General features: G+C 39.3%; 1 protein-coding gene across 2 annotated transcripts in view; it reads left to right on the top strand.

Moving 5' to 3' along the window:
- The window catches only part of LOC149163099 (cinnamoyl-CoA reductase 1-like), a 128,402-nt gene extending 117,783 nt beyond the window's left edge, over nt 1-10,619 (top strand). For both annotated transcript variants that reach the window (XM_089437528.1, XM_089437527.1), the window contains exon 7: nt 10,156-10,619. In XM_089437528.1, the coding sequence (XP_089293654.1) occupies nt 10,156-10,300 (145 nt within the window). In that variant the 3' untranslated portion in view covers nt 10,301-10,619. The remainder of the gene's footprint in view (nt 1-10,155) is intronic.
- Nucleotides 10,620-18,789: the final 8,170 nt, after the last annotated feature.

Here is an 18,789-nt window from a genome sequence, read left to right as displayed (position 1 = left end):
ACGTTGAATCCCCCAACTGTGATATGTATTAAGGACCCAATGGTTCCATAACAATATGCTCTATTGTTATATCGCATCCACCATACCGGAACTGCCGCATTGGAAGTTATGTATCACAAAGGAATGTCACACCAAAATTTGCGATTTTGATATGTACCGCAGACCCGAAACAGGTTATGGTAACAACCCTATACAATATTGCATCCGTCGCATAATCGCAAGTCCTTTTTAAAGTTGTTGTCACATTAAAACCCCAATTGTGATATAAGGTGCGGACCCGATCGCTCCATTATAACACGTCATAAAGAAACATCGCATCCATCGTATTAGAACTTTCATATCACAAGACTTAAAGGGATGTAAGGTTAAAACACCGATTACGATATTACTATGGACCCGATGACACCACTGTAATATGACTCAATATGATATTGCATCCATTGAAATGCACATTTCAAAGCAATGTCAAATTGCCAATTGCGATAAAGGTGCGGACCCGACTTACTGCCGATTGCGATAAGGGTGCGGACCCGAATTACTGCCGATTGCAATAGAGTTGTGGACTCTGCGGGCCTATTAAAAACAATTTATTGTATACCGCATCTGCTTCGTCGGCAGTAGGGGAATCGACTATGTTATGAGTAGACCTCCGAATGTTGCGATTGCGATTAATGTGATAACGTGGCATGTGGACCTCCATGTGGGTATAGCCTTGGATGAATATTAAAAAAAGGGTCTCTCTGATAAAATCTTTTAATGTGCAAACTCATAAGTCAGCCTCTCCTCCCGATGAACGTGTCTTTTGGTTATTGGCAAAATTCATATATATACATGTTGAAATGTTTCACTTCAGGTAATTGATTTCGTGTATCTAACACAGAGAAGAAGTAACAGTTCACAACTCGTGAACTTGAAGAAACAAAGAAAGCCAAAGGTCGAGCGGGAAGGAAGAAAGCCGAAGGTCTAGTAGGAAAGAAGGAAGCCAAAGGTCGAGAAATTCTATTGATTGGGTTAATCTTTTAAAGGCTTGGACCTGTGATGACCTGTGATGAATTAGAAGAAGTACGGACTCAACCTGAAGAACAGTTTTGTGAAGATATAACCTCGAACCAACAAAGTAAGATTTCATCAGTCATCGTTTGAAGGAACAATAGACAACACCAGGCTTGAAGTATTTGTGAGTTTGTTCCTTGGAAATGAGACACTGCGACAGTCACTCCTGAAGCTGTTACCGTGACAATAAGAACAGAGGCTTGAAACAAAGAATTGTTTTTGTGCAAACATTGAGGCTTAGCGCAGATATCTTGTTGAAAAACTTCAACAAATCTTGGAGACATTATTGGAGATCATGATGCCTATTTGAAATCATCATGAGGTAACTCTGCAGGCTCTGTTTGGGCAATATGAAGAGTTGTGAAGACTCCTTCGTATGAAGACAGGTTGTCGTAGATGTAGTAGTGATGCTGTAAATTGACAGAATTCGGTGAAGAATATTTTGGGAGCAGAGAATTACTATCAAACATATCTAGACAAAATATAGCAGTGGGTTGGAGCCCAGAGAGTTGGTGCCCTGAAGGTTGGAACCTCGAACAAACAAGGTGGGTGCCTTGACAAGATAGGGTCGGAGCCCTTGGGGTTGGTGCCTCAGAATTGGAAGGATTGGTGTCCTTGGAGTTGGTGCTGCTAAACCATGGTTGGTGCCTTGACAAGATAGGGTCGGAGCCCTAGAGGTTGGAGCCTCACAAAAGACCAAGTTGGTGCTTGGCAACAAGTTGGAGCCTGGGGAATTGAAGATCGGTGTCTTCATCAAGAGTTGGAGCCCTATATATTGTACTTGATTCATTATAAAGATTGTATTAATAAAATTATTTAATTCCTATTGCTTATTTTGTGTTTAAAATATAATTGATTTAACTGGTATAAGTAACAATTGAAAAGGCATATTGATTCACCCCCCCCTCAGTATTTCCAACAATTGGTATCAGAGCCAATACCTTCACCCAAAGCCTTACAACTTGAAGGTTGTTCAATTAGAACACAAATGGCAAAGCCAAGGAAGAAAGTCTCCAATCCTCCTAAAGATGTGTCTCCCTCAACCATCGAAGTTGAACTCAATCAATTTGTAAAGGCTCCATGGTTCAATGGAAACTTTGATATATGGGAAGCAAGAGTGAGGAATTCCTTAAAGATTCAAGGCATTGAAGTCTGGAAATCAGTGATTACCGATAACATGATGGATGAAGAATCCAAGGAGTACATTGAAAAAGTGAGGAAGGCAATCCTAAATGGGCTACCAAATTCTATAAAGGACAATTTAGAAAAGTGTTCATCAACAAAGGGTATATGGGACAAACTTCATGGCCTTCACCCAAAAGGTACATTGACTATGAACACTAGTTAAGAAGATGATGGAAAGCAAGAAGGAAATCCAGAACCTATCATGGAAGCTGAAAATAAGAATGATGACATCAAGGCTAAAGAAGACCTAGAAGATGAAGAAAATGAAAAAGATTTTGAAGAAGATCTCCTCACTAAACTTATGGCTTCCATGGAAGAGATAATCAGTTTGAAAAAGGAAAACGAGGAACTTAAGAAGAAAGCGCTAGCTGGTGACCAAGACCAAACAAGGAAGGAAGTTGACCTTGTCAAGCTTCAAGTATAAGAAAGGGATGAAGAGCTTGTCGGGCTTAAGGAGGGATTTCATCAAAACCAAATAAAGCATCATGAAGAAGCCATATCCATGACAAATCAATTGGATAAGGCAAAGAAACGGGAAGATAACTTGTCAAGCCACCTTGAACAAACTTGAAGCACAGGTTGGTCAATACAAGGAAGAAGTCTCCTCCCTTAGATCACAACTAGAAGAAGCAAGGAAACAAGCACAAGGAACTGAGAAGACAATGGAAGCATTAGTAATCATAGAAGCACAGGTTGATGAAGTAGAAAAGGAGAGAAACACCATGATATGCCAACTAAAAGCAAAGGATGAAGAAATATTCAAACTAAAATCCAACCTCAACCTTCTCAAGGCCGAAACATGTAAGGCTACAAGGATCATGGAAGAAATGGAGAGAAACCTAGCTAAGGAAAATGAAGAAATCTTCAGAATGAAATCAGATATCATATCTCTTAAAATAGAAGCAAATGAAGCAACTTGTATCAAGGAAGAAATTGAGAAACAACTTGCTAAGAAGAATAATGACAGCAAAAGATTGGAAGAAGAGATTGTCTCCCTCAAGAAAAGGGTAGAAGGGATGGACAAACTTTTGAAGAGCTCCCAAGCCTTGGACGACATGCCCAGCCATCAAAGATTCCCATTTGATAAATTAGGTCTTGGCTATGAAGGAGAATCCTCAAGCAAGAATGATAATGCTTCAAACAGCAAGGATGTGAGAAAGCCAAAAAGAAATATTGATGCTCCCAGTTCCAGCAAAGGCAAAGATAAGAGTCAAGGCAACAATGAAGGAAGTCTCGTTCCAAGAAGAAATTTGGATGATGTCAAGGATGCAAGAAGCAATGATTATAATCAAAGGATCTCAAGGCAGAAAGACTTCAGAAGTACATCAAGGAAACCTCCTTCTCCCAGGTACAAAAGTATATTTCTTGGTTATCGCTATTCTTGTACAAACTTTGGACACATGGCAAAAGATTGTAGGGCATATCACAAAGATAGACATTATGGTCCCCGATAATCTCTGAGAAGCAATTTTGCAGGGAGAAATCATGAATTCTTATTCATGAACAACATAGAATGCTTCAAGTGTCATAACATTGGTCATATGGCACGTGATTGTAACTTGACTTGGGCTCCTACACAAGCTAGAACCATGCCAGAAAAGAAAGTTACACAAGTATGGAGAAGAAAGCAAATACAATCTGAAAATCTCTTGAACTCTCCAGACAACAACACATGTTGTTTACTTGATGAAGATATCCTTGATATTCTGAGTGTTTGATGATGGGATTCTGCCAAAAATAGACCATGCATATAGTTAGGGGGAGCTTGTGATTCTTGATTATTATTGCAGAAACTATCTGTGAAAGGGTGCTTATGAAATCCTTGATGAGCTATATTAACAATGATTCTTTGATAGACCATCTCTCAGAAACACTCCATTGAAGAACATGATCTCTTATCTATCTAATGAACTGTTGTTAAAGATGTTTTCCACTTGATCTCTAAGCAGAAATTGGAGCAGCAGAGAAGGCGATCTAATGCTAATAAGGCGAATAACTATGTTGCTGTTATTTTAGAAGTCGAATGTTTCGACTCAGGGATTTACCAAAGATGCATATTTTGCACTTCATGCTTACATAGACGCAGATTGGGCAGGTATATTGATGATCGAAAGAGTACTAGTCGAGGAGCATTTTATTTGGGATCTCACTTGGTATCATGGTTCAGCAAAAAACAAAGCTTCTTTGCTTTATCTACTGCTAAGGCATAATATGTTGTTGTTGCATCGTATTGTACTCAACTTCTAAGGATGATACAAACATTGCAAGACATTCAAATCACTTGTCATCAACCTATACCTATTTTGTGTGATAATACTAGTGCCATAAGCATTTCGAAAAATCTTGTCATGCACATAAAAACCAAGCATATTCCAATCAAATATCACTTTCTGAGAGAGCAGGTGCTTGAACAAAAGGTCAAATTGGAATATGTCCCTTCATAGGAACAAGTTGCAGATATATTTACAAAGCCACTTTCACGTGATTTCTTTGAATATCTCAGACATACACTAGGAGTGGTATCTGCCTCATCACTTCGTTAATTATTCTAACAAATCTTTCATGTTCAGGGGGAGATGGGACTGCAAATTATTACAATTTACTTTCTGTACATGGATCTCATGAAGGACAGTCACGTATATATGCGAGTTTGGTTCTAGACAATAGCGTATATTTCTCTATGATGAAGAAACAGTGGGATACTCTCAGGGATAGATTCTAGTTCAAGGGGAGCATTTGCTATATTTCTAGAAGTGCATTGTTGGAATTATGATTTCTTGAGAATTACTTGTTACATAATGATGCTTATGATTGGGGATGCTATTGATGACACATTTGTTGCTGAAGTTTTGGATGATGACTATATGTTGCTTAAGAAGCTAGTTATATTATGATGCTTTATGATGATGTCCTTGGTTCTCTTATATATTGGTGATACATGATGATGATGTAGGATCCTATATGGTATATGATGGTTGCTGAAGATTGTCAAGGTCTTGCTTTGATCTTGGTCATAGATGTCATATTTGTCTCTTGATGTAAAGGTCATGTAAAGACCCATGATGTAATCATTGTAATACTTAGTCATGTTTGGTCTACTGGGGTCAAGTCAATTATGTATGTAATCCCATTATTTTGGGCATTTGCTATAATGTTGAGTCAAATATGTAACACCACTGTGTTGGGTGATTAATGTAAGCATGAGTCCTTGATGATAGGAAATGTCATATTTGATTGAATCATAGAGTCATGTACTTCCTTGAAGTTAGCATATGCTCACGGGGAGTATGGTCAATGTTCATATTCAACAGATCAGACCTACAATGAGAATTCTTCATTCAACATTGATCAACCCTTTGCCCTTGATGTCAAAGGGGGAGAGTAGCTTGGTGTTTGGAAAAGAATGGTTGGAGAGAAGCTTGGTATGTATACAAATGTGTTTACAGGTATCTACAGATAGTGGTGACCAAACACCAAAGTGGTTGCCATCAAGTCCAAAGGGGGAGATTGTTGGCATTATGACTAATGTGTTGTCCTTGATGACAACCTCCTTGATAATGTCAACATGATGGTTATGCAGATGCTATAGGTGAGATAGACAAAGGGATATCAATTCAGAGACAGAGGAATGATACAAGTGAAATTTGGAAAGTATACGTGGGTCCTGCGAATAAAGGCCGCGTACATACGTGGTTATGGTGAAGAAAAGTCGCGTACAGTTTCCACACCATGGGATTGTCAATACCAGGGGTCTTTACCATGGTATTGGCCCATGGTAATGAGCGCGACAACAGATATTTGATCCTGTCAAAGAATACCATCGACATTACTAAGGGATTGGCCTAAGGTATTGGCTAAGGCCTAAGCTATATAAGGAGATGAAGATCAAAGTGTTATGTGTGCAAGTTTTGTGTTTTCTATGAATGATTTGATTTGAAACAAGTTTGCACTGAGGAGCAGGGAAAAGACACAAATTTGAAGTATGGTATCATATGTACTTGTTTGATTTGCTTATTAAAAATATCTAACTGTGATAGATTTGTGGTTAATGATACTCTAACATGAATATGAGACAGTAAGGGTTGCGAAGTCTATTTTGTGGTTGTAGTGAAAGCAAGACTCAGTGATTTCAGATCTATACGTTGGTTTGCCTTTGAAAGATCGTGTACATACACGGACCGTCTTTTGAATAGTTGCATATATTTTTTGCAGTATGGACAGATTTGTATGCAGGTGTCAAGTATGAAAGGCGTGTACATACGCATGAGTGCTTTATAAGAGTTGGGTACATTTACTAGGGTTTTGTAGTATGAGCTGATGATAATGGTTGATCTGTTCTTTTATGTTCACTGCTATCTATCAATGAAGTCTTTCTTATAATAATCTGTGTTTGATAGTATTGTTTGGGTTGAATTGATTATGAATTAGAAGTTGACTAAGTGATGACACTGTTGTGTGATAATCTGTATTTGGTTCAGTGATTTATGTTGGCTTCAATATCTGTTTAGGTGATTGATTCAATGGTACAGTGATCAATAATTTGAGATATGTACGTGGGTATTCTTCAGGAGGAGCACGTACATATGCAGGTATGATCAATAAGAGTAGCATATATAATCTGATGCATGCTTGATCAAGGTTTGCAGTGGTAGTGACTGGTTTCTGTGATGGGTAACAATGTTTGACTTGGTAGATTGATGAGGGTTATGCATTGGTATGATTTGTTCTGAATTGATCAAGTTGCATTGGTTACATTGGAAGATTTGATGATCCAATATTTGAGTAGTTGATTTCAGAATTGTTGAGAGTGGATCCAGTTTGAAACATTTTGAAAAGTCATGCACAAAGAGCTGAGGATAGCAATCTTCACAAAGGGGGTTGTAGCCCCCTTCCAGTAGGAGCTGGAAAACGAGAGAAGGTTGTAGCCTTCTGCAGGTAGGATCCTGGGTACTGGTTAAAGTCTGTGCCAGTACAAGATTGTAAGAAGATTATTTTCAATAAAAGAAGACAAAGATGACAACAACGGTGTTTTTTTCCCACATTGGGTTTCCACCTAAAAAATTCTGGTGTTCATATGATTATGTGTGTTTATGTTCTATTGTTGAAGTTTCTAAGTTTACTTAATTAGAAACCCTCCATGCACTTTATCTGATTTATTCTTACCTACTTGTTATTTTCCTTAACAAGTTATTTACAATATAAATACTGAAAAGAAACACTAGTGCATGCTCAACATATTACAGATCAACAACTAAAAGAAACAGAAACAAACACACCATATGAAACAATTATTTTTGGACTAATGTCCCTAGAAAAACCCAATGTGGGAAAACCGGTGCAACCATATGAGGGTTTTCCTATTAAGCAATATCAGAGTACAACTTGGGTGCCGAAATTGGCCTACCCAACAGAGAATTTCCTTGGCAGTAATACCTCTCAGTTTCTGACAAATCTCCTGGCTGAAACCTTGGATAATCCTTCCGGTAGCTACTCAGCACCAATCTGCCCTAGAAACCCTAGCGTTAGCCTCTCTCTGGACTGTGTCAGCCCCTCTCTGCCTCATGCTGGCCCTGCGTCACCCCGCATGGGTCTGCGTTAGCCCTCTGGCCCTTTGCGTTAGCAACGCTAACCTCTCTGAGGCTCTGCGCAGCTCCTGGCTACCTCTGCGTGGCCCTGGTTGGCTTTGTGTCACTCTCCTTGGCTTCTGCGCTGCTTTCCCGACACTATCTCTGCTTCTCTGTCTCTTTGTACTCAAATGCCCCTCAGCTTCATCTCCCGATCACTAATTCTCTCTCTCTTAGCAAACCCCACTCTAGAGAATAGAATGACTGATCACTCTGGTATATTCTCCAAGTGACCCTCAAGCCTCCTCTTATACTTTTCCTGTTGACATATCAACGGCCGAGATTAAGTCCCTAATCAATGGCTAAGATTAGATCTGGCTTGATCCATGTCTTTTGGACCATTTTAACACAGTTTCATATTAATACACATTAATATTTTATTTTCCCTAAGTTTAGACTTAGGGACTCCATTAAAAATATTAATTATTTTAATATCTCCTGAACTGTTTAGAATCTGCCCAAACCCTTTCTGGGTATTGGAGATCTCATGTGCCCCAACCTCTCCACCAAATTTCGTGGCTAGAGCACATCCGATGCTACCCCAAATCAACATCTATCTGCTTCTTAATTGCTCATACTTATTGTTTAATTAATGAATAATGGACTAATAATGCACTGATTAATGTTGTACAAATGATCAGATTAGTTATCTAGATATATGCAGGTTTCTGTAGTAATAGTCGCGTACATACGCTAGTTTCCTTTACAGCAGTCGCATATAATAATCAGAATAAGAAATTGAAATTGAAAGTGTGTAAAACACTGATTCACCCCCCCTCTTAGTGTTTTTCCTAACAGGTTAGAGGGCAAGCCATTGCTCGCTGGAATGGTCTCGGTGAGCACTACAAGATGGTGTAATCCATTCTTGTGTTTGCCTTGACCCAACCACCAAAATCTTGATTTACTTCCGGGGCTGTTTATGGCCCTTTGACATGAATGACAACTTTCTACCAACACATGTCATCTCATATCCATGATCAATGCTGATATACTCAAGAGAGAGAGGAATAATGCTGTTCTTGACAATTATTTCCTTCCTTGTCCAACTTCAGCTTTGCCTTTGCCTCTGCCTTCCACCTTTGATGTGCATCTGCATTTTGGCATTTCCTAGGATTATTGAAACCTTGATATTTTGGTAAAAATGTTGGATATAGTGATATAATTAGGCTTTGGTTGGCAGTCAAGCTCAAGACTCAATAGCCAGTGTCACTGAGCATTATGTTCTTTTGGCAACCATACACATCCTCAGGCTACTGATAAATTGTTCGTCTAACAGTGTGTTTTGGAGTTTCACTTGACAGAAAGTGACTCTGTAGTTGCATTATCAGAAGACATTCAAAGTTGTTTATAGTTGGGGAAAGAAGTAACCCCATCATGTACTGCAAGATCATATCTGCTTATTACATTCGTGTCTAGTATCGGGAGATTTTATCCAACTTAAAAAAGACATGGGATTGGCCTAATCTGAACGAATAAATGTTTACCATTTAGGATTTTTCTCGAGAGATAATTCCGATTGGGTTGCTTTGAAATATTGGAAAACCCTTTCTACATTGGACCAACTTGAAATATCATTAGCAAATTACATGTTGGAGAAATTCTACATTGTTGCATGTTATTCTTTCAACGAGTAATTATATATGAAGTATTTGTCTGATGGTTATTGGAATTCAGTTATCTGGAGTTTTTTTAGTTCTTTGGTTTTTACAACCAGCATAGTTCCATCTTAATTCTGGAACTATTAAGCACCGATAGGGATGAAAAAGAAATTGAGCTGTAAGTTGCTCAGTGCTTAAAAGATTTTGACTTAAGTTGGATCTGTGCTAGTTTGTGTGTAAATAAATTAATGCTTTGCTATTATTTTTTGAAATTTTCTTTTTGTAAATATGGATTTTCTTCTTCTTATTATTTTTAATTTTTTACTATAATGATTACACATCTCAGACATGCTTCTGGGATGTTGCTTTTTCATTTTTTTCTAAGTATTATATTGGGCCCATTTTTTCCATATGACATGTCAGCATTAGGCATGGATGTTACACATATCCCTCAAAAGTGGTCTGTATAATGCAGCTCGTTTCTCTTGGTGAAATGACAGTCTTAATAAACGTGCTCTTTGAATTGTACTTGGAATGCGTAAACTTGACTTATCCTTGTTTAGTGTCAAGTGTCTGATTGAAGAGGAAAAAAATAATGTGAAAAATATGGAAACAATGAGTGACTGATCATTGAAATGAAGAGATTGCTATGGTTAACCACGTAAGCATGCTCACCTCAGTCGATTTATTTGCAGGTTCACTGAAGTGACACAACCTGGTTTGTTACGAGTTCAGAGTCCTCCAAAGAAACTTGTTGACCTGGGCCTCGTTTTTACACCCATGGAGCAAGTAATTAAAGACTCAGTTTCTAGTTTAAAAGAAAAAGGCTTTTTGAATTGAATAATGACCATCTTTGTATGATCAGATCTTATTACAGTGGAAACGAAGACCATAGGACTTCCTAACCATCTGGAAAAGGAAATATTTCTGAATTAGTTGATGTGGACCTGCTGAATGACGTTTCCCATTTTCTATTCTATATACCCACTTGTGCAAAGTAGATACCATCCTGTTCCGGTGAATTGAAGTACATTTTCAAAATGCGCTACTATGACATCTTATAGGATGTCTGAGTGTAAAATAATGGTACTGGTTATTGCAAACAATCTGATGTTTGGATGTATGGAACTATAAATAGATGTTATTTTCTGATCAAGAAGGCTTTCCTTACCAACTGATTTCATCTTCAGAAACTAAAAGCTCTTGGACTTGTGTAGATGGGGCTTCGTCATTGTAGTTTAAATGCATTATGTAGTGGCACAAAGTTGTTAAGATGTTACTAGAATATGGATAGTGATATGGACTTGGAATTTGGGGATGTAAGTTTTGTAGGGGTATGCGTGGATGTCAATTTTTTAGAAAGTTTAGGATAAGATGCAGCTCAAAATGACATAGGGAAAACACAAACAAATATATAATTTTTTTTTCAATAAGGTGTCATTCCAAAATCAGATTTCATTTTAGTTTTAGAAATAACCCTACATAACCTTAAAGATTGGATTTTTATTCAGGTTTTTATGCACGTATTTTATGTATTTTTGAATATTATCAGATACAAATTTTGAGATGATTTTCTAAACCATAGAGGAGTAAATAAACAATAGATGTAAGATAGGAATAAGTAAACAATAGATGTAAAGGGTTAGTATATAGATTGGATTCAATAAATACTATACACTTATTTTAACAATTAATCACTGGATAGAAGGGTTTTCTTGGCCTATAAGCAAGGGGTTTCATACATCATTTTGGCCTCTAGTTAGATTATGACTTTAAATTAGATTATAATTATATTATTATTTGTTATTCTACAACTAACTTTTGGGTTTCAACATCTTTATTCACTATGAGGAGGTCATTATGGTGGTTGGGGATTTGCCATAGATTTCATATATTTGTCCTTGCCATATAAATTTCGTGAATTATTTCTATAGATTGGTGATATAGGTACTTGTTACCCACCCAAGTGGTTAACCCCTAGGAGAAAAACTTTCCCCTATTTGTTCAGCTTGCCAACCAGTAGACCTATGATGATCCACATATAGCTAGCCTCAAGGCCTCCCATCCATGCTCTAATTAGTTCTTTATTTCATCTAGCTTACTCATCAGATGAAAGTTAGTCATCTTTTATAAGGTACATTAACTATTTTTGTATTCAAGTGCTTTCATTTAATGTTTTAGGGAATTCTAGATGGATCATAGGTTGAATTTGATGATAGACTGCTTTTGGTTGTATTATTGTTCCTATGCTTCACCTTGGTGGTTATCCCTTGTCTCTAGTCTACTGTGACCTTCCTTGGAGTATTTATGTTTACTATTCAAGAGGGGCACTAGTAGAAGGCAATGATTGATGTTATATGTACATGGTAATCCATACTTAAAACTCTCCATCTCTTCCTTATATCCATGTCCCATTTGTTGGAAAATACAATATGGTAGCTTCTTACTTTAGATTTCCTTAACCTTAATACTTGGTTGTGAACTTTATTTATCTTCTTGTGTTTCTTTATTAGATCTTTTTCAAAGACAATAGACACAAATATTAGGCTCCAAGCCAGGGCAAAACCTGAAAAACTCTTCTCTTCTTATAGAATTTGCTTCAAATGAGACAACCAAGACCCAAACCCAAGCCTCCTCCAAGCACCAAGTCAACCCTCCAAGATGACCTTCTAATTAAGTCAAAGTCAAATCAAAAGAACTAGAGACAAACCCTTCCAATACTGCATCAAACTCAGACTTTTGGCCTCCCAGATACAAAATTTTAGACTTGCAACTACACAACTTCAGAATTTCGGCCCTTGCAACTTCGACCCCTGCAATTGCACTGCTACTCGGCATGTGTGAGGGAGAACTAGGGAAAAACTTCGATTTTTCCTTCTTTCAGCTATTGCTTCCTTCTTGATTTTCTTGTCCTTCTTCCTCAACTTCGCACTTTAGATTGAACTCTTCTATTGCAAATCAAATGAGTGAGTGAATGAGGTTGAACTCCTTCTATTTATACCTTTTTGTGTGGGTCAAATACCCCTCTTTAGGCCGACTTGTCTCTGCCAGGGCCGACTTGTGCTAGGAGGCTTCTAGGGCTTTCCAAACTCAAAATAAATTCCTTTGACAAGATACATTTTGCCGGAATGGTCTTATAAACATGATGTTTAATCTCTTGACCTAAGACATTACATCCTATGACCGAACAAACCCTAGAAGCATGAAGAACATGCTTTTACCTAGAAGACCATCAATAATGAGCATGAAACCCATTTTTTAAAAATAATAACTTTTTCTTTTCTTCTTTTGTTTGTTACATAAGATACATATTGAAATGAGTACAACAACAATTATGAAGACCAAAACTAGTTACATTTCCAACGCTTCTTCTTAATTGGGGAGGTATTCATAATTGTACAACTAGTACAACATCATTCTCAAACTAAAGAGTTCTCATAAGAAGAGTCATATTGATAAACCAAATGTAAACATCATCCTTATGCAACACTGTCTCTGATGCTTAACTAGACAAGCTCTACTTTATTCAAGAGCATTTTGATGGGATGCTTTACGTGTGATACCACACTACCTCTATAAGGCACATACCCTATCCGAATGTTCACAAGGTATGTCCTTTTGGGACTATTCTTATCTTGGATTCCTAATCCTGAATCCTTAGAATATTGATCCTCTTCGACCACTCTTATCTTGGATACTTGTCCCATCCTCAAAGATTGTCAATACCTTTCCTTTCTTGGATTCTTTATCCTCAAGGAAACCACAGATGTTTATCCAATCCTTCACCATTCTCTCTTTACGACCTTTACTTAGTCTTACCAGAAGAGAATGCATATGTGATGTCCAAGATCATGCCCTCGACCCGAGAAGATATCCCTATTCTCTTTTTGATTAGATAACAGATCCTTGCTCCTTTTTAAGTAGACTTCCTTTGCTCCCTCTCAAAACCAAGGGAGATTCCTGAGTTCCTTTCAAATTGGGAAGTCAACACCACAAGCCTTATAACTTGTCTTCAAAAGAGTATCAACTACTTGTTCTTCATAGCTACATTGCTCCCTCTTTCCTTCACATTTCTTGTATCGAGCTTGCTTCCTTTCGAGGTATCACGGAGCCATCTTTACTCTTTAATCTTGTGACATGATCTAGGTCATTTCTCTTGTTCATGATTTTCATCTTATCATCATAGATGAAGGAATTATATTGAGCCTTTCCAAAATTCAAGCTTATCATAGCTTCTGCATGAAATGTTGATTTTTGGTAGCATTGGATGTGCTCTAGCCTCAAGATTTTGCAGGGAGGCTAGGACACATGCATTCCACAATACCCAGAAATCGTTTTGGGAAATTCCGCTAGAAGGAGGTTTAATTAAAATTATTAATTATTTTTAATGGATGCCTAAGTCTAAACTTAGGAAATTAAAAGAATTAAAGTGCATTAATTAAACTGGGTGTGAATCTTCTAGAAAAAGACGAGGATCAAGTCAATATGATCTGAGCCATTGATTAGAATCTAATCTGGGCCATTGATTGATCAACGAGAAGATTATAAGAGGAGGCTTAATGGGCATTTGGAAAACACATAGAGTGAGATCAAGAGATCGATTTCTCAAGAGAGCAACGCAGTAGTTGCTAGAGAGGTCATTGAGGCGATTTCTTGCAGTGAGGGGTAGAGATAGGTTTCTAGTTGGAGAGTTTCCTGATCCGGGGATACATTGCAAAGGAGGCAGAGAGAGATCCAAAAGAGGCAGCCTAGAGCCACGCTGGGCAGCGTAAAGCCAGGCTGAGGCAGCGTAGAGCCTGAGAGGAGATTCGCAAATTTGTTGAGGAGAAAATCAGATCCAGTGTCAAGAACCGAGGTGTGAGACTAGAGGGCCAGAGGATCGAGCATCCAACCAGCAGATCGATCAGCCAAAGGGAGTGACACAGTCCCTATCAACTGTGATGCAGAGCAGCGCAAAGGCTGCGCAAAGGTAGCTTGGGGCTAGCCATTCAGTGGGCTGGATCAGTGTGGAATCGCCAGTGATAATGTGAGGTATTTCTCACTAATTTCTCCGCCAGACAGATTCTCTGTATTGGATAGCCAGTAAGGCATCCAAAGATTGTAGCCAGAAGCTGCTGCATAATAATTAAAACCCTTAGCTGCTGCACTGGTTTTCATGCATTTGGTTTTTCCAGGGACATTGTCCAGAAACAATGGTGTCAATTGTGTGTGTGCTATTTCTTTCTCGCTCAGTACTTGTTTCCGCATATTGTTTATGTTGTGAAGGCTGCAGTTATATTTATATTGATGTTTACTGTGTAACACTGTAAATAACTTGATTAAGAAAATTAACAAGTAGGAGAAATATAATCAGTTGTTGCAGTAGGGAATCGGGTCACCGATTTTTCACATGGTATTAGAGTGCAAGAGAAGAGCTGAAAGAGCCCAATGCTAAGCTAAAGAGGGAGATCGAAGAGTTGCGTAGGCAACAGATCGAATCGCCAGAACGATTGCACAATCTACTGCTAGGAGGGCAAGATTCTCAAGGAAAAATCTCTCTTTGAGTGAGTCGACAGAGAGAGTTTTTCCAGATTGAGATTTTTCAGCGACAGAGGGAGCAACACAACAACACCTTCAGCGCAGAGCAGTCTTCAGGTGGCACATCAAGGGAATTTCTTCCTCAAAGAATTCCTAGCCAAGGAATTCGATTTCTCACTCGGAGTAGTAGTAGGCAAGTGCAAATATGCTTACTCCAGTAAGGAGTGCGTAGAACAAGCTAGCAGCTGCACAGAAGAGAGAGGGAGCAGTTTGACTTTTTTGGAGAGATGGCAGCAACAATATTGAGAGATCAAGATCGATTGGACGGAGCCTTTAGCTATGTGATCTAGAAGGCTAAGATCTCTTGCTTTCTAGATGAACATGATCTCAAGATGTATGTCAATAGTGTGGTAGTTGTGCCTGTCGATGCAGATCCACTCAAGAAGTACAAGGCTGAGATGGCGAAGACTAAGAGAATCATTCTTGACGGGTTTCGACATCATGTAGTATCCCATATAGCCGGCAAGGATATTGCCCGACAAATGTGGGAAGCCTTAGCCACGCTATACGAAGAATCTTCCGAGCAACGGAAGATGTACTTAGAAGAGAATTTTTTTGATTTGTGATAGCATCAGATGTGCTCTAAGTCCGAAATTTTGCAGAGAGGCTTAGGCTCATGTATTCCAAAGAACCCAGAAAGCGTTTTGGGAAATTCCACCCATAAACAGTTGTATTAAAGTAATTAATTATATTTAAAGGGACCCTAAGTCTAAACTTAGGAAAATAAAATAATTAAAGGGTATTAATATAAACTGTGGGTGTAACTTCTAGAAGAAGATGAGGATCAAGCAGAAATGATCTTTAGCCATTGATTAGCTTCTAATCTGGGCCGTTGAATTTCAACAAGGATATTATTTAAGGAGGCTTGAGGGTCACTTGGAAGACACACAAAGAGTTCAGAAGTTCGATTTTCTGAAGCAGAGCAACTGTTGGGAGAATTTCAATAGTGAGCTATTGCAGAGAGGGGCAGAGAGAGTTTTGGCTAGAGGATCTTCTCCGGAGCCAAGAATACTTAGCAGAGAGGCAGAAAGACACACAGAGGAGGCAACGCAGAGGGAAAAGAGGAAAATGCAGAGCCAGGAAGGGCTCACGCAGGCCCCACTGCAGAGCGGCGCAACAGCTTCCAGTGCAGAGGTCCAATTTTGTTGAAGGAGCTGACGTTTCTAAGTCGGGAGGGCTGGAAAAGGCTCATGAAGGTAGATCGATTCTCAGTTGGGCTGATGCAATGACTTAGAGGCTGACGTAGGGTCCATGCAGGGGCAGTGCAGAAGTAGCCGAGGAACTCACAGTTCGACTGCTGGATCAGGCGGGATCAATAATGTTGGCTGAGGTAATCTCACCAGTCTTTCTTTCCAAGTGATTTTCTCTGTAACTGGATTGCTGAGAGGGAATCCAAAGTTGTATTCAGAATACTTCTACATAATAATAAAAACTCTCATATCTGTTGCACCGATTTTCCCGCATTGGGTTTTTCCGGGGACATTTGTCCAAAAAATACTGTCACTTGTGTGGATCTTTCTCTATTGTTCTGTTCTTGTTTTGGGAAAATTAATTAATTAAGTGAAGGTTGCAGTTGTATTAGCTTCGATATTTGCTGTAGGAAGTAATAAATAATTTGTTTCAGTAATTAACAAATAGAAGCTTAATCAGTTGCTGCAGTAGTAGATTCGGCTGGGATTCTCGAATTTTCACATGGTATCAGAGCAGTGCAGGTGAAGAAAGAATAACAGTGCCAAAGAACCCAATGTTGAGCAGAAGAGGGAGATTGAAAAAGCTGCAGGAGGCAGTAGTTCGAAACCCCAGAGGGTTTGTGTAGTCTTAGCCGGAGGGCTGAATTTCGAGGCAGTCTCTCTCTGAGTGAGTCGACAGAGAGAAGGGCTATAGATTAAGATCTTGCCATGGCAGAGGGAGCAACGCTGAAGCCTCAGCATGAGGAGAAGCTGGTGGGACGCAATCTTTTTTGCAGGCTGTTTTGCTGAGCAGAAAGACATCAGAAGAGAAGGAAGAAGCACGATTGAGGAAATTTCTTCATCAGAGAACTTCTAGCCAAGGAGTCTGAATTCTCACTTGCTGAGCAGCAGTGGAGAGGGTTAGATTTACAAGCTCCAGCAGGGAGTGGGTAGGCCCGTCTAGTGTTGCGCAGAGGAGAGAGGAGGTCATTCGATAGTTCTTGTGGTAGAAATGGCGGCCAATGGCTTGAGAGATCATGATAAGTTGGACTGAGCATCCAACTATGTCATCTAGAAGGCTAGAATGTTATTCCTTCTAGATGAGCATGCTCTCAAGACATATGTTGACAGCGTGGTGGCTGTGCCTGTAGATGTAGATCCGTTGAAGAAGTACAAGGCATAAATGGCGAAGGCAAAAAGAATGATCCTCGACGAAGTGAAGGATGATGTAATCTAAGGAGATGTGGGATGCGTTGTCTATGTTGTATTAGGGATCTTCCGAGCAGCGAAAGATGTACCTTGAGCAAAAACTGAGATTTGCTCAGATGCAGAAGGGGGAGCGTGTGGATCCATTCCTCATGAAGGTTCAGGAGACCCGTGATGAGTTATCTGATGTGGGGTCTACACCTCAAGACTCAGAGTTGGTTAGACTGGCCCTCAATTCTGCCTCAGATGAGTGGCAAGTCTTTGTCCAAACTTCAAAGTATCCTGGGTAGGATGACTTTGCTGAATTGGGATGAGATGTGGGCAACTCTCAAGCAAGAGGAGCTGAGGAGAGACTTAGTCAAATGTAAACTTGATGGAAGCAACAACAATGGGTTGAAGCCCAAGGAGGAGGAGGAGAATGCAACCCTTGTATCTAAGGGGCAACGAAGGCGAAAGAAGGACGTCTCGAAGATAAAGCGCTTCAAGTGTGGTGAGATGGGTCACTACGCTACACAGTGTCCTCTCAGGAAGAAGGACAAAGATGAGAAGCCCGATCTGAAGGCTGCGCCCGCGAAGATCGAGGAGTTCACCATGACAGCCGAGATACCTCCAGGAGGGAGGTGGGTTGATTTGGAGCTGTAGTTCGGAAGAGCTATAGATGGGCAAGATCCTTGAGGAGCCCACCTCTTGGATCAATTCCTTGTATGGGAGCCCAGATCAGAAGTAGCAGGATGGACTAGTGTCGGATGGTGTCGAGGAGTGTCAGAGAGACAATTCGAGTGGCTAGGAGGGCCAAAGATTGAGCAACAGAGAGCAGGGTTGGCAACACTGCAGATGGAACAAAGCAGTAGTGTTAATTTTAACATGTTCTTTGCTTAGATCAGTTACTTCATGAGCCCATTCTTTATTCCATTGACAATCATATTAGTCATTGAATTATAACAATAACTGATGAAAGAACATTCAACATTAATGCAAAAGACAAGCCAAGACAAGAGAACACAATAATTGGCATAAGCCAGGGAAAAACCCCAATATGGGGAAAACCCTAGATTAATTCTTCTTATTATTCAATTGTTTAGTAGAGAGAGAGAGAGTACATCAATTCAAAGTCAAAATTGGCTTGGAAAACTCTGACCTTAGGTAAATAGATTAAACAGTTGCAATTCTAGAGCAGTCACATAATGTCCTCTGAATGGTGACATACGCTGCTGCTGCCCAAGGCTTCTGTGCAAACTTCTGAGCTTTAGTTACGGCGTTGCAGTGAACCTAATTTAGCTCCAAGACGCTGTGATTCTTTGTTCAAACTAGTAGCCCTTCAACATTGCCTTCTTGCATTATGTAGGATTTGGAACCATCACAAGTCACTCCACAATG

Source organism: Pinus tabuliformis, chromosome 5_2 (genome assembly GCF_031772625.1).
Source record: "Pinus tabuliformis cultivar Carrire ecotype Pingquan chromosome 5_2, CPIR1, whole genome shotgun sequence".
Classification (NCBI taxonomy): Eukaryota; Viridiplantae; Streptophyta; class Pinopsida; order Pinales; family Pinaceae; genus Pinus; species Pinus tabuliformis.
This window is presented reverse-complemented; position numbering and strand designations above follow the sequence as displayed.